This window comes from Sprattus sprattus, assembly GCF_963457725.1.
Source record: "Sprattus sprattus genome assembly, chromosome: 13".
In the NCBI taxonomy this organism is placed as follows: Eukaryota; Metazoa; Chordata; class Actinopteri; order Clupeiformes; family Clupeidae; genus Sprattus; species Sprattus sprattus.
The window spans coordinates 4,565,107-4,578,970 of NC_137911.1; the positions used below are offsets into that span (position 1 = coordinate 4,565,107).

General features: G+C 44.9%; 1 protein-coding gene across 2 annotated transcripts in view; it reads right to left on the bottom strand.

Annotated features, from left to right (window-relative positions):
• Nucleotides 1-13,864, bottom strand: part of prkd3 (protein kinase D3) — a 53,286-nt gene that overhangs the window by 14,267 nt on the left and 25,155 nt on the right. For both annotated transcript variants that reach the window (XM_080850142.1, XM_080850141.1), the window contains exons 3-4: nucleotides 10,833-10,971; nucleotides 1,721-1,852 (exon numbers count right to left, since the gene is read on the bottom strand). In XM_080850142.1, the coding sequence (XP_080706268.1) occupies nucleotides 1,721-1,852; nucleotides 10,833-10,971 (271 nt within the window). The remainder of the gene's footprint in view (nucleotides 1-1,720; nucleotides 1,853-10,832; nucleotides 10,972-13,864) is intronic.

Sequence of the window (13,864 nt, forward strand, 5' to 3'; positions counted from 1 at the left end):
GTCCTGAGTGTGTGTGTGTGTGTGTGTGTGTGTGTGTCCCAGTGCTAGGGGAAGTCTGTCCTGAGTGTGTCCCAGTGCTAGGGGAAGTCTGTCCTGAGTGTGTAAGTGTGTCCCAGTGCTAGGGGAAGTCTGTCCTGAGTGTGTGTGTGTGTGTGTCCCAGTGCTAGGGGAAGTCTGTCCTGAGTGTGTGTGTGTGTGTGTCCCAGTGCTAGGGGAAGTCTGTCCTGAGTGTGTGTGTGTGTCCCAGTGCTAGGGGAAGTCTGTCCTGAGTGTGTAAGTGTGTCCCAGTGCTAGGGGAAGTCTGTCCTGAGTGTGTAAGTGTGTCCCAGTGCTAGGGGAAGTCTGTCCTGAGTGTGTCCCAGTGCTAGGGGAAGTCTGTCCTGAGTGTGTCCCAGTGCTAGGGGAAGTCTGTCCTGAGTGTGTCCCAGTGCTAGGGGAAGTCTGTCCTGAGTGTGTCCCAGTGCTAGGGGAAGTCTGTCCTGAGTGTGTCCCAGTGCTAGGGGAAGTCTGTCCTGAGTGTGTCCCAGTGCTAGGGGAAGTCTGTCCTGAGTGTGTCCCAGTGCTAGGGGAAGTCTGTCCTGAGTGTGTCCCAGTGCTAGGGGAAGTCTGTCCTGAGTGTGTCCCAGTGCTAGGGGAAGTCTGTCCTGAGTGTGTAAGTGTGTCCCAGTGCTAGGGGAAGTCTGTCCTGAGTGTGTCCCAGTGCTAGGGGAAGTCTGTCCTGAGTGTGTGTGGGTGTTGGTATTTGTCACTACCCACTAGACATCCAGTAGTGTTCATGTCTGCGTGGTGTCGCTCTTCTCTATGAATGCATGTTGTCTTCATAGAGCTCAGGCCAAACTTCTTTTAAGGAAGAAAATGCCGTGCCATACCATGGTTATATTTTTGGTAATTAATTTCATGTTGTTGCTGATAGGATGCTCACATGTTTGTTATTTAGCTATCCCAAAATGTTTCCTTTCATCTGAGATTTTCTATTGTCTAATTCAATACATTCTTGAGTTTTAATATTTGACTGATAGGACCTGCCTCATTACACAATCAATCCATATTTTTCTTTCAGGCAAGATTCAACCATGAGTCATCTCCTGGCATTTGGCACAAAAGTCCTCTGAGCGCAGAGCATTGTAATGATGGGTCTTGCACCAAGAGTGAAACGGACTCATCTTTGACAGTATGTCAAAGTCGGCTGTCTTACCACACACAATGCATTATGGAAATGTTGACGTCAAAAATTAAATAACATCCTGAACATTTGGTACACTGATGTGGACATTTTTACAGACGGTATTTTTCTGTTATTTCCTCACACCTACTATTCAAGACATTTCGTAGGCTGGGCGACATGATTTGCTACTGCCAGCTAAAAAAGGAAAAGGTCTGTAAATATGAATATGTATGTAAAAAAATGGCATATGGCCCTTCAACATGCAAGGTAGGGCATATATAAAACTACTTTTCTACATAACTGTATTTGAGATGGGCCATAACTGGGTGCGTGAACATAGAAATGAACATTACATTTGACATACTTTCCAATATGGGTGGTCCCTGATTTCCCTGATCCCTGGAGTATACATGTAGCATTGGGGCTGTCGTTGTAAAATGTATAAATCAAGTAAAACTAATTTACATAAAACGTAACATTATTTCTCAATTATAACTCAACGTGTGTGTGTGTGTGTGTTTGTGTGTGTGTGTGTGTAATGGTTTCAAACTATACCTTCACATTTAAGGCCTTGTCGGACAAGGCCCCACAGCATCTCTCCACAGTAGTCGCAGAAAGCGGGCGCTTTGTAGGAGTGAACGTAAAGGGCATGGGGTCGGATCTGGAAGTCCTCCACTGTGGCTTGGGCTGCAAGTCAGACAGAACTTACAACACTGAAACTGCAACCAAGGGAAACTCAAACACAACCGACCCACTAACCAAATGAAAGGACAAATGAGGACAGAAAGCACACAGAAAAAAGACAGAAGAAATGTCATTTTGATTTAACAAAACTTTCAAATAACATTGGTCGGCTGCACAGAACCACATGATTTTGACCATAACATGTGTTGCATGCGGACAGACATCTATAGATGGTGGCCCTAAGGGGACATTCTAAACAGACAACACATTATTCATGTCAGCAGTCTCCTTGAGGTTTACATTTTAAATGGGGATTTTGAGTATGTGTATGTTTTGGCTCTGGCAACACAGACAACAACGCTATGGTTTGCTCCGTCACTTGACATCTGAACCAGAGCAGTAGCAAGCACGAGTGGTGCATGGATGTGTTGGAAACATGAGGCTGCAGTGACTGGGAGAATGCAGAGGGGGGCGCTGCTGAGGTGCCACTGGGCACAGAGGGCTGGTGTCGGGTGACATGCACCCTCGGAGCTCTATACAACTCAAGGTGTCCTGACTGTCACCCCCTTTTTCTGGAGATAGAGAGAGCCGAGGGCCAGGCCCTCTGTAACACACCGCTCTTGTTATTCAATCAGCTGAATCACAGTCAGTGACTCACCGCCCTGACTCACATCATTGCTCAGGCAAAGCACCACAACAAGTGCAGATTTGTCGGTTTGGTTTCGATCCGGTGGAAATTGCTTGTCTTGTGCGGCAGAGAGCCACCGATCTCATCACTGTTACTCATCGGGGATAAGTCATAGGCTGACAAAAAGTGAAAAGTGATACCAGCATAGGCAGCTAAGCCACCTAACACTCAAAGTTTCCAGGAACCTGGAGGAGAAATGATTCCTTGAGGGACACAGATTGTGAGAGAGAGAAAGACAGACTGAATCCTTTGAATCCTTTGCCTTGCACCAGGTCCAAGCATTTGTACTTTAATAATGAAGAATGATGACCATTAGCCTGAAGGAAAGGACATCTGGAACTTAATTTGACCTACATGCTCATGTCTGTCTCTGAAGGACCTACATTGTTGGACTGCAATTTATGGCTTTTTAACACACATTTAAAAAGTGCGTGTTTAGGCTGACATTTGGTCATGATAAACCTCCCCCTCAGCTTTATTCATCCCCAAAGGATATGAGGCTCATTTCACATGGGCAAATAGACTCAGTGTCCACCTCCAAGAGACACGTAAAGTGATCTCAAATGAGCTGAACGTCTGGCCAGTTTTCAGCCAGATACTGTTCCAAATGTCTTTTAGGTTTGGTGTAATTGCCAGCCACTCAGTCTATAAAGGAACTGGTGTGTTTATTGTCTCTGATGAGGTTATGAATCAGATGAATGAATCAGATTCAGCCTGTAATTGGCAGAGGGAAACTTAGGCCAACAGGGTTTGGCCCTGGGCCTTTAAGAAAGAGAGTGATACCATTAAAGTGCCTGCCAGCTAAAACCAAGAGAGTTAGGGCCTCTGGTAACGGCAGTCACCTTGTGGGCTGGCAAGTATTTTCTCTGCCATGTCAATCCTGAGTCTGTTGACTGTGGAGATAAATTATCTAATGGATCACTATGCATGTAATAGAGACATGCACAATTATCATGCTGCTAAGTTGGCATACTTATTATGCTGCTGCTTTTACTTGTACTAGTGCGTTACTAAACTAGACGTAATGCAAAGCGTTACAAAATATGACCGCCGAACTGTTCAGTAGGTTTTGGCACAGAATGAGACATGGTTGTCAGTGTGTTTGTGTGTTTTGATGTGTTTTGTGTGTGTAAATTGGTTTGTGTTTCATTATTATGTATTATAGGAATTATTTGTGATAGATTTTGATGATTTGGTTTGATTTGACATCAGTCAGGCATATGTACGCGTTCGGGCCGGATCCAGCGTCCACCCTAAGACATTTTCTCTGGATCAAACAATGTACGCAAGAGTTATAAGAGACTTTGTGTTTTGTGGCAAGCACTGGCAAGTTGGCAAAGTTTGAGGGTCTGCCACGCCCACAACTTCCGACTAATGAGAAAATCTTCTATAACTTTTAGTCGCCCATGGCTGAAGAGTAAACTGACCACATTTCAAGGCGTTACCATTAAATCTGTCGGAGGAGTTCGATCAGATGCGAGGTGTGTAAACGCCGTCAAAACCTTCCAATCTTCCACTCAAAATGGCCGATTTCCTGTGGACCTGCCACCATGGCGTCAAGAGACTTTTTGGTGCGTCCAAGCATGATGAAGACGTGTACCGAATTCCGTCAAGCTACGCCAAAATAACCCCAATGCGCAGGGTTTTTTGCAATGTTCTAGGGGGCGCTATAGAGCCATTTTGCTCCATCCATGGACAAAAACTCTACCGAAGATGGACGGTTACAGGCTTGATGTTCCTGGCAAATTTAGTAATTTTTCGAGCACTTTGACATATATGCGATTGAGTTATAAGAGACTTTGTGTTTTGTGGCAAGCAGTGGCAAGTTGGCAAAGTTTGAGGGTCTGCCACGCCCAGAGATGGGCAAAAATACATCAAAATGTATTTTGATACAAAATACAAAATACCCCTCAAATAAATGTATCAAAATAAAATACAAAATACTGTTGCCAGAAAATGTAACAAAATACAATACATGTATTTTGTATTTTTAAAATACAGGAAATACTTTTTCTGAATTTTCAGTTTTCTCACAATTTGGTATAGCAGAACATTCAGGTTTGGGCTATTCAGTGGCGTAACGTAGTAACCACGGGGCCAGGTGCAGGCTATTATGACGGGCCCATGTCAGTGGTTCCCTATCCTTTCTTTCATGTTTGTAACCGCCGCCACAAGGCTCTCATTGCAATCTCTATGGCTTCCGGGAGGGCTATCCCCACCGTGCTTTCGTCATACGTAATTGCCAGGTAAGGACTAGGACGCGATCTGGCACTCCGCGCCTGGGCGAGACTCTCCACTTTGTGAATGAGGCGTGCCTCACCTAGGACGTGGGTCTGGCACTCCGCGCCTGGGCCAGACTCTCCACTTTGTGAATGAGGCGCGCCTCACCTAGGATGCGATCTGGCACCGATGATACTCTTTTTAAAGATCTTAGCCTACTAAAAACGTTGTTGAGACTCTTACTAAAGATCTTACTCATTCTCACAGAGACAAAACAATACACGTAGCCTACTATAAACGTTGTTGAGATTTTTATTAAGTTGAAAGTCGGTAACAAAACAGAGACAAATAGCTACACGTCAAGCAATGTCATTTATTTCCTAAAATACGTTTTACGAATCCAACTTACATTACCACTGCACACTCACAACCTTACAGATAACGTATAGAAGTTGTACTAGCATTTGTATTCAAAGTTTATACTTTAATCTACCAAAGTACTCACCGTTTAACAATACAACTTCCACAAGTTACAGATTATCTTTGACAACATTGGCGCCCACATGTGATTGACAACACTGGCGCACACATGTGACATCACACAGATAAATGACCGTGTAGCTATTTGTTTTGTCTCTGTGAGAATGAGTAAGATCTTTAGTGCGAGTCTCAACAACGTTTATAGTAGGCTAAGATCTTTAATAAGAGTCTCATGTGCGCCCGGGTCCCTGCCTCTATGCAATGTGGCGCGGAGTGCCAGATCGCGTCCTAGGTGAGGTGCGCCTCATTCACAAAGTGGAGCGTCTCGCCCAGGCGTGGAGTGCCAGATCGCGTCCCGGACCTTAGCTCTAATTGCGTATAAGGACATCACACGACTTTCATCAGGTCACATTTTGTCAAGATGGCTAACGTTCAGTGCAACAACTCGATTCGCTCTTTGAAAGAACCTCCTTTAAGTCGGTGTACTAATGAAGATAAATTGACAAGGATCAAGACAGCTTTCTAAGTTTTCGACCACAACCCTGTTTTGTGAAAAAAATTGATTTAACATGAGAGTCAATGAGAGAGGTCTGGGGTGATTTCCTTTTCGCCCCAAAAAGGGGCGGGCCATAAGAAGCAACACCTTTGGCAAATTGACTGATTCGACAATGACATTCAGAGGCAGATCAGATCAGATGTTCTCGTGGTAGAATCCGACAGAAAAAAAATCTCCTTCTGCCTAAACACTGGAGAAAGTAATTTGAGTATTTTAAATACAAAATTACTCCACTCTAAAGTATTTTGTTCCATATTACATTCAATTTTTTATCGGCCCTATCAAATACAAATGACAAAATACTCAAAAGCAAATTAACTTGTATTTCAAATACAAGTAATTGAAATACTGCCCATCTCTGGCCACGCCCACACCTTCCAACTAATGAGAAAATCTTCTATAACTTTAAGTCGCCCATGGCTGAAGAATAACCTGACCACATTTCAAGGCGTTACCATTAAATCTGTCGGAGGAATTCGATCAGATGCGAGGTGTGCAAACGCCGTCAAAACGTATCTTCCACTCAAAATGGCCGACTTCCTGTGGACCTGCCACCATGGCGTCAAGAGACTTTTTGGTGTGTCCAAGCATGATGAAGACGTGAACCGAATTCCGTCAAGCTACGGCAAAATAACCCCAATGCGCAGTGGTTTTTGCAAAGTTCTAGGGGGCGCTACAGAGCCATTTTGCTCCATCCATGGACCAAAACTCCACCGAAGTTGGACGGTTACAGGCTTGATGTCCCTGGCAAATTTGGTCATTTTCGAGCACTTTGACATATATGCGATTAAAACACCTCATTTTTGCTTTTTAATTTTTAACTTGGTGGCGCTATACATGTAATGACTGGTTATAGTATGGGTTGACATGGCCCCTTAATACAAACATACAAAAGAACAATTTGGCCCTCCTAGGCCCTACGGTTCTCGGGATATTCGAAGAAAACTGTGTCGCGCCACCTTCAGGCCAGTTGGTGTATAACCATATAAATCAATTTATTGCATGCCCCCCCGTGAACGGAATTCCAAGAAACTTAACGTGCAATCAGAAAGTGTCATAATGATCCCACACCTCCGATTTCGTGCAGTTCTGACCTTGTCAACATATAATTAACATTTTTTACAACACTCCATTTTTGCTTTTTCATTTGTAACTAGGTGGCGCTATACATGAAATAAGTGGTAGTGGAATGGTTGACGTGGCCTCTTAAGACCAACATACAAAAAAAATGTGGTCCTCCTAAACCCTACGGTTTTCGACTTATTCACAGAAAACTGAATAGCCCCACCCTCTTTAAAAGGGGTCCAGTCCGACGGGGGTGCAACGGATCAAAACGAAAATCAATGGTTCCACGCTAATCTAGTGGGGCTACATGCCCACCAAATTCCGTGCACCCCGGTGTTTAAGTGTCCCGGGAATCGTTGACAGAAAATCGGCAAACAGAAATAAAATAAAAATAAAAACAGAAACAAAAAAAGTCCGACTTAACCTAATAAGTATGTGATAATGTCAAGCCCGCCAGTCATTATTGAAAAATAAATCCACTACGCACAGGGCCCTGTTCGACCCGTCAGGATTGATTTTTTGATAATGACCGGCAGACCATACATCATCCTGCTTATTATACGGTTATTGCTAAAATTAAAAAATACATTCCTCTAAAAAAGTTTCAGGTGTTGCGCAGCAATGATTAACTTGCTGACTATAAATTACAATGAATTTCCATTACGAAAAGTGAACTGAATGATAAGAAAGATGTGACAAATAGAAACACAAAACCCATTGACAATGGCAGCGGTCATAGATTTTTATCAGCTGCATTTATAAAGAACTATTGGCCCTCTGAATGTTGCGCTGGCCCATTCAAATCATAGGAACATCCTGCAGCATTCTGAAGAGCCTTATAACAAAAGTTGTGTTATTGTTTTGAATAATACTTTTTTTTTAACCTTTTCATCAATGTGAGAATACAAAATTGTGCAACAGACAGATTCAGCAAACACTGTGCATCTGACAGGCTCAACTGAAATCATAAGGGCAGGAAGCACTGACAGGACATTGATATTGTACGTAACAAAATGTTTACCATCTCTTCATACATTTGTGACTAGTGAGGGTGTCTCCATGGAGCCTCTTAGTGGGGCACAGGCACAGTGACTTATCAATTTGGGGAACCATATGGCCAGAACTAACCCTAACAAGCGACAGTAAAGTTTGAAACAGAATAGAAGAGCACTCTTTCTTCGCCTGTTTCTTTTTCCTCTCTTTTTTAAACTTCAAAGGAATGAAGTAGAACACTTTGAATACCAACAAGTTCCATGCCAGAGAGCAGCACAGAACACTCTGGCCCAAACACATAAAAGGGGCATTCATGCTGGGCCCCAGCACATTCATCAACACAGTTGGCTCAACTCACTGCTTAAACATCATCACATGCGCATTAAAACATTCAGCTATTAAGGACATTAACAGTTGGGACATCATAATACATCTGATCATGCAGTGCCTTTCAAGAGGCAAACCCTACATTCATTGGTCATTTATTCTTTTTCTCATTTTCTTCAGCATAACTTAAACTGGCATGCCCAAATCTTTTTGAAAATGACACAAGATAGGATCAGACATATTGCTTAACTCAATTTAGTTTGTTACACAGCTCCTAAAGTATTTATGGGTGATGAAATAATAAATGATAGAAAAAATGAGTTCATCTGTAAATCTGACTTGCTGAGATTTGCTAGTGCAGATGTTGACATATGGCAACACACAAAGAGCCCGTACAAGGGCCTCTTCCCCAAGGACGTCCTCCCCACAGACCCAGGCACTCTGGCCCTTTCAAGAGTTGCTGCTCACATCACGGTTTGCGTCTACAGTCCCCAGATCAACTACCGTCACCTCAAACAGAATAAACAAGCTCTCGCCTTTGAGCCTGACGCCAAGGAGAAGCTTTACTCTCCTCCCTTTCTCAGTCAGGGGCATTCTGTCGAAAATAAACTTTCGTCAAGAGTGAAGAGAAAGACCTGAAGAATGATAGGCCCCGCCAGAGAACCACAATATGTCCATGTTTGTAATTGTGTGTGTGCAAGGTCAAATATATTCCACTGGATCTTTGTGACCCTAAATAATCTATTTCTCAATATTATCTAATGTTTAACCATCTGAATGAACTCTTGAACATCCATTCAGATTCCTTCAGACACAACTGTATACTCATGGCAAAAACATTACACCTAGGATCTAAAGTGCATATGAAGCGAATGTAACATACTTGCTTTTGTGTCTGGGGCACACAATCCAAACACACACAAACCCTTCCTCTTTATAAACTGCTGATTTGGGATCAGCTCAACCCTCAGCAGTAGCAAATGTCTGTTACCAAACTGCAAACAAAGCAGCACAACCAACCTTGAAATCAGTTGCTAAGGGCGCCAATGTGCTAAGGCACCCGCGACAGGAGTCACTGAACCAGCGTGCCCTCACACTGCCGGGAGGATGTGAGAGGCAGGTGTGGTGAAGTGCTCCCCAGTGGGGAGGCAGCAGAGAGAGGAAACCCACGCCTGTTACAACCACATCTGCTAGACTGCACACCAAGCAGGATACAAAAGTCATTTATGACAAGAACAAATGGGGACCGCAGAACACCTGTAAATGCTGAGGCCAACTGTAAGAGCTGGGGAAGAGTCTCAGGGGGAAAGTCACAGGGGAAGAGTCACAGGGGAAGAACCACAGGAGTCACAGGGGAAGAGTCACAGGAGTCACAGGGGAAGAGTCACAGGAGTCACAGGGGAAGAGTCACAGGAGGAAGAGTCACAGGGGAAGAGTCACAGGAGGAAGAGTCACAGGAGTCACAGGGGAAGAGTCACAGGGGAAGAGTCTAAGGAGGAAGAGTCACAGGAGTCACAGGGGAAGAGTCAGTGGGGAAGAGTCACAGGGGGAAGAGTCACTGGAGTCACAAGGGGAGAGTCACTGGGGGAAGAGTCGCAGGGGGAGAGTCACTGGGGAAGAGTCAGTGGGGAAGAGTCACAGGGGGAAGAGTCACTGGAGTCACAAGGGGAGAGTCACTGGGGGAAGAGTCGCAGGGGGAGAGTCACTGGGGAAGAGTCACAGGGGAAGAGTCACAGGGGAAGAGTCACAGGAGGAAGAGTCACAGGGGAAGAGTCATAGGAGGAAAAGTCACAGGAGTCACAGGGGAAGAGTCACTGGAGTGACAGGGGAAGAGTCACAGGGGTAGGAGTCACAGGAGGAGAGTCACAAGTCACAGGGGAAGAGTCACAGGGGAAGAGTTACAGGGGGAAGAGTCAACGGGGAAGAGACCCTGGGGAAGAGTCACAGGAGGAAGAGCCCAGGCTCCATGCTCACTCAATGGTTGTGTGGTTTGTGGTAGAAGCACAGTGGCAGACTATTTTTTTTACAGTGGCTAGTTGAAAATCTCAAACTGTGCTACTGTTTCAGGTGAGATAGAACATAGCGTAGGAATTGATTTGCCTTCAGGAATTGATTTGACATCATAATCTGATTGAGACATTGGATCAGGTTTCCAGAGGCATAAACCACAGGGAATTAATCCCCAAACTAATGCTTGTGGGATTTGTCCTATGGGTAACCTTGAATATGAAATCACCAAAAAACATACAGAACGGGGCAGACACACCTTTTTGGCTTAAGTGGTGATCCACACTCATAAATTATGAGGCCTCAATAAATTCCAGTTACAGAACTGTCTAGTTTGAATAGACACGTTAGCCAATAGTGATGGATGTTGGTGTGTGTGTTTGTGTGAAGTCATATGGAGGGCCTTAGTAGGTAAGGAAGTCTCAGCCATTTCATTTATCTTGTGCTAACTTGCACCACAACTGCATAGTTAGGGAGTGCTTCACTTTCTGCCATTGGATATTGCAGTCCTTGGTGGATTGTGTCTTATAAATATAAATTAATTCATGTCGTACATTCATCTACAGTATAACGCAGTGTTTAAACTCCAGATCATTTCAGGTTAGCTGAAAATCAAGCCCAACAAATGTAAACCCATTGAAACTCACCCGAGAGCACCACCTCTATGAGATCCCCTTCATGAATGTCCTCAGCTGATGAAAGTCTTTGGAGGATGTTTTGGGAATGCAGGTCATGCCGAAAGAGAAGGATCTTGTCATACATTCCAAAGAATCCACACTCTGGGAACTAAGGAAAGGAAAGAGAAATGAGCAAACCCCTGCTCAGACCCCACAGACCCCACCATCTTGGCCAAAAGTCTCATTAAGACAGACCGTTGGCATGTATATCAAAATGTACATTTTCAGGTGATTGGGGTAGTGATTGAACCTATACTTGGTGTGTTCATCGCAATCCTAATCTTATCAAGCAGTACATAAATAAACAGTTAAAACAAAACTTGCAACAGAGTCATACACTAGGATAGAATTTTTTTTTTGCAGTGTTCATCACAAAATGATCTAATGAATAGAAACATGCTGAACTGTCCTTGGCCCTGCCATCTCTGAGTAATGGCCCCTCTCTCTCTCCCTCCATGACATTAGGCAAGCCTGGATGCCTGCGGAGCAGAGGGGCCTGGGAGGATGGATTTGGAAGGAACATTAGCCCCAAGTTTGAGCCTGGTGAAAGGGAAGGGCCTGAAAACATCTGCTTAAATCAGCCTAGCCACAATGAGTCACTGGGCTGTTCCCCACTTCCCCAGGCTAGTGTCAGACGAGCACGTGGTGGGCCTGGGAGACTGCTGACACACTCTGCGCTCACATCAACACAGAGGCAGCGCTTTGTCTCAGCCAACCCTTTACAGAGGCACAGACGTTTGGAGGCCAGTACGTTTGCTGTGCTCGTAACCTCAAGACAAGTTTGCATGAGCCTGCTTGCTGCTTGCTTGTCGCTCCTTGTGTGAGATTTAGCAATAGCTGTTTTTCTAGCCTCTCGTTTTGCTTTGTTTTGCAATTAGCGACCTAGAAAGCATGCTTCTCACCATTGTAATAACACAGACCAAAAAGACAATGAAGCGATTTGAAGCGATTACTTACAATGTGTAACCTTATAATCCAAAATGAGATTCATTCCCCCTGTTAAGTGTCCAGTGTCCCATACGTCAGTCTTTCTGTACCGTTCATTTCCCCAGAGGGTGGACAAAGAGGATCATCTTTCAAAAGAAAAACATATCTTCCTGGGTATTGTAGCTTGACAATGGGAAAACTGATGACATTAGTCTTGTTTCATGGTAGCATTTGAAATCGGCTGAGGTCAAGGTTCTTTCTAGTAGCAGTAAGGTGACAGTGACTACAGGGCCATGCTCCATGTGCAGAGCTAAGCTAATAACCCAACAGGCCAGTGGAAAGCAAGTAAAGAGGGTAAACATCCTGAGGGAGGAGAGAGAGAATATGTGGGCTCCTGTTAATCCTGCCAGGATGTGACTGTAGTCAGTACTGACTCATTTCCTCTGACAGATAGCTACCAGAGGCTCATCATTTCATGTGCAGCTGAATAGGTCGTATCAGCAAGTGGATCTACTTTTCTAAGTAGAAGCACACAAATAATTGTAAGAGAGGCAAACATCCCCCAGAATCACTGTTGGTGAGTTACAGAAAACAGTAGCATCCTCCGGTTACCGACTCTCCAAGACTACCATCAGATGCCACCTCCATGTCAACATGTCAACAGCCTTTCCTGCCATTTCACGGCAAACGTAAGCACCTGGAGTTTGCTAAGCGCTACTGGGTGTCATGATCTTCAAGCGACACAGAGACGTTGGTTGACACAACTTAATGGAACCAGCCGGCACGGGGGGGGGGGGGGCACAGGAGAACAAACGGGGATTACACAACCGTTGTTCACTGGTAATACAAACAATAGGGAATAAACACTTAAACCACACTTTATAGTGGAGTGACAGGTGATTGTGATCAATACTCAGGTGATTGGGAATGTGACGCCGCTAGGTGAGTTGTAGTCGGAGGAGGCGTGGCAGGAGCAGGACTCAGCGCTGGCGTGACACTGGGACTTTGACTGGAACCGTGTACTATGGTCAGATGAAACCAAAATTGAGCTTTTTTTTGCAACAAACACTCCAAGTATGGTGCCGCCACCGTCTGTGATCTGTTGCAGGGCTGTTTCTCCTCCAAAGGCTCTGGGAACCTTGTGAGGGGCCATGGCATCATGACCCGGACATTTTAAATCAAAATCCGGCTGCCTCTGCCAAGAAACTTAAGTTGGGTCGTCGTTGAATCTTCGAACAAGACAATGATCAAAAACATATGTCCAGATCTACACAAAAATGGATTGAATTGAAGTGATTAAACCAAAGGAGTAGTGGTTTGTCACTGAGACAGAGTTTGATTGTAGGGTGCAACAGTAGCCACTGGACACTTAGCGTGGTTAGCACAGACTGTGTTAGTTACTCCATCACAAAGGAAACCATACCTTGGGCCTGCCAGGAAAATCACAGTGCTTATTTTGTGGAGCAGAGCACTCCCTTTCTTCACTGATTGTGGAGGACACACGTGTCTTGAACCCTGCCAAAAGATATCAGTGGTGGGGAGTTGAAAGCTGACATGGAGGAAGAGACAGGCCTGAATGTATGAGGGCCAAGCTGATCAAAGTTGGCCCCAGACAGAGAGTCCTGACAGAGTGAGCCCCAGTGCCAACCAGCCAGTCTGGGAAGTCCGTCAGCCACAGCTGTTTCCCCAACGGACCGCGTGCACAATGTCAAATGAACAATGCCAGCCACGATGCCAGGGCCAATGAGACTCACAGGCACTGGATCTGGCAACCCCCCTCACAGCACCTGCAGCCCCCCCCCCCCCATCACCCTCCACCCCATGGACCTGCGATGGCTACATGTTGACATCACACAAGGCCACTCAGCTGAGTGCCGTGCCACCACACAAAACAACTCTCATGCTCTGCTGTCTGTCTGAGAGAAATGTGGGGAAAGGAAAGCATGCTGTATCATGGCTGTTTCAAAGGGCCAATGCATTTCTCAGTTACACAGCCTGCAGGGATGCCAGTATTAATAAAAAAGGCAGTACTTTAAAGCTCAGGATTAAGAGGTTTATCTCCATGTACCACAGTA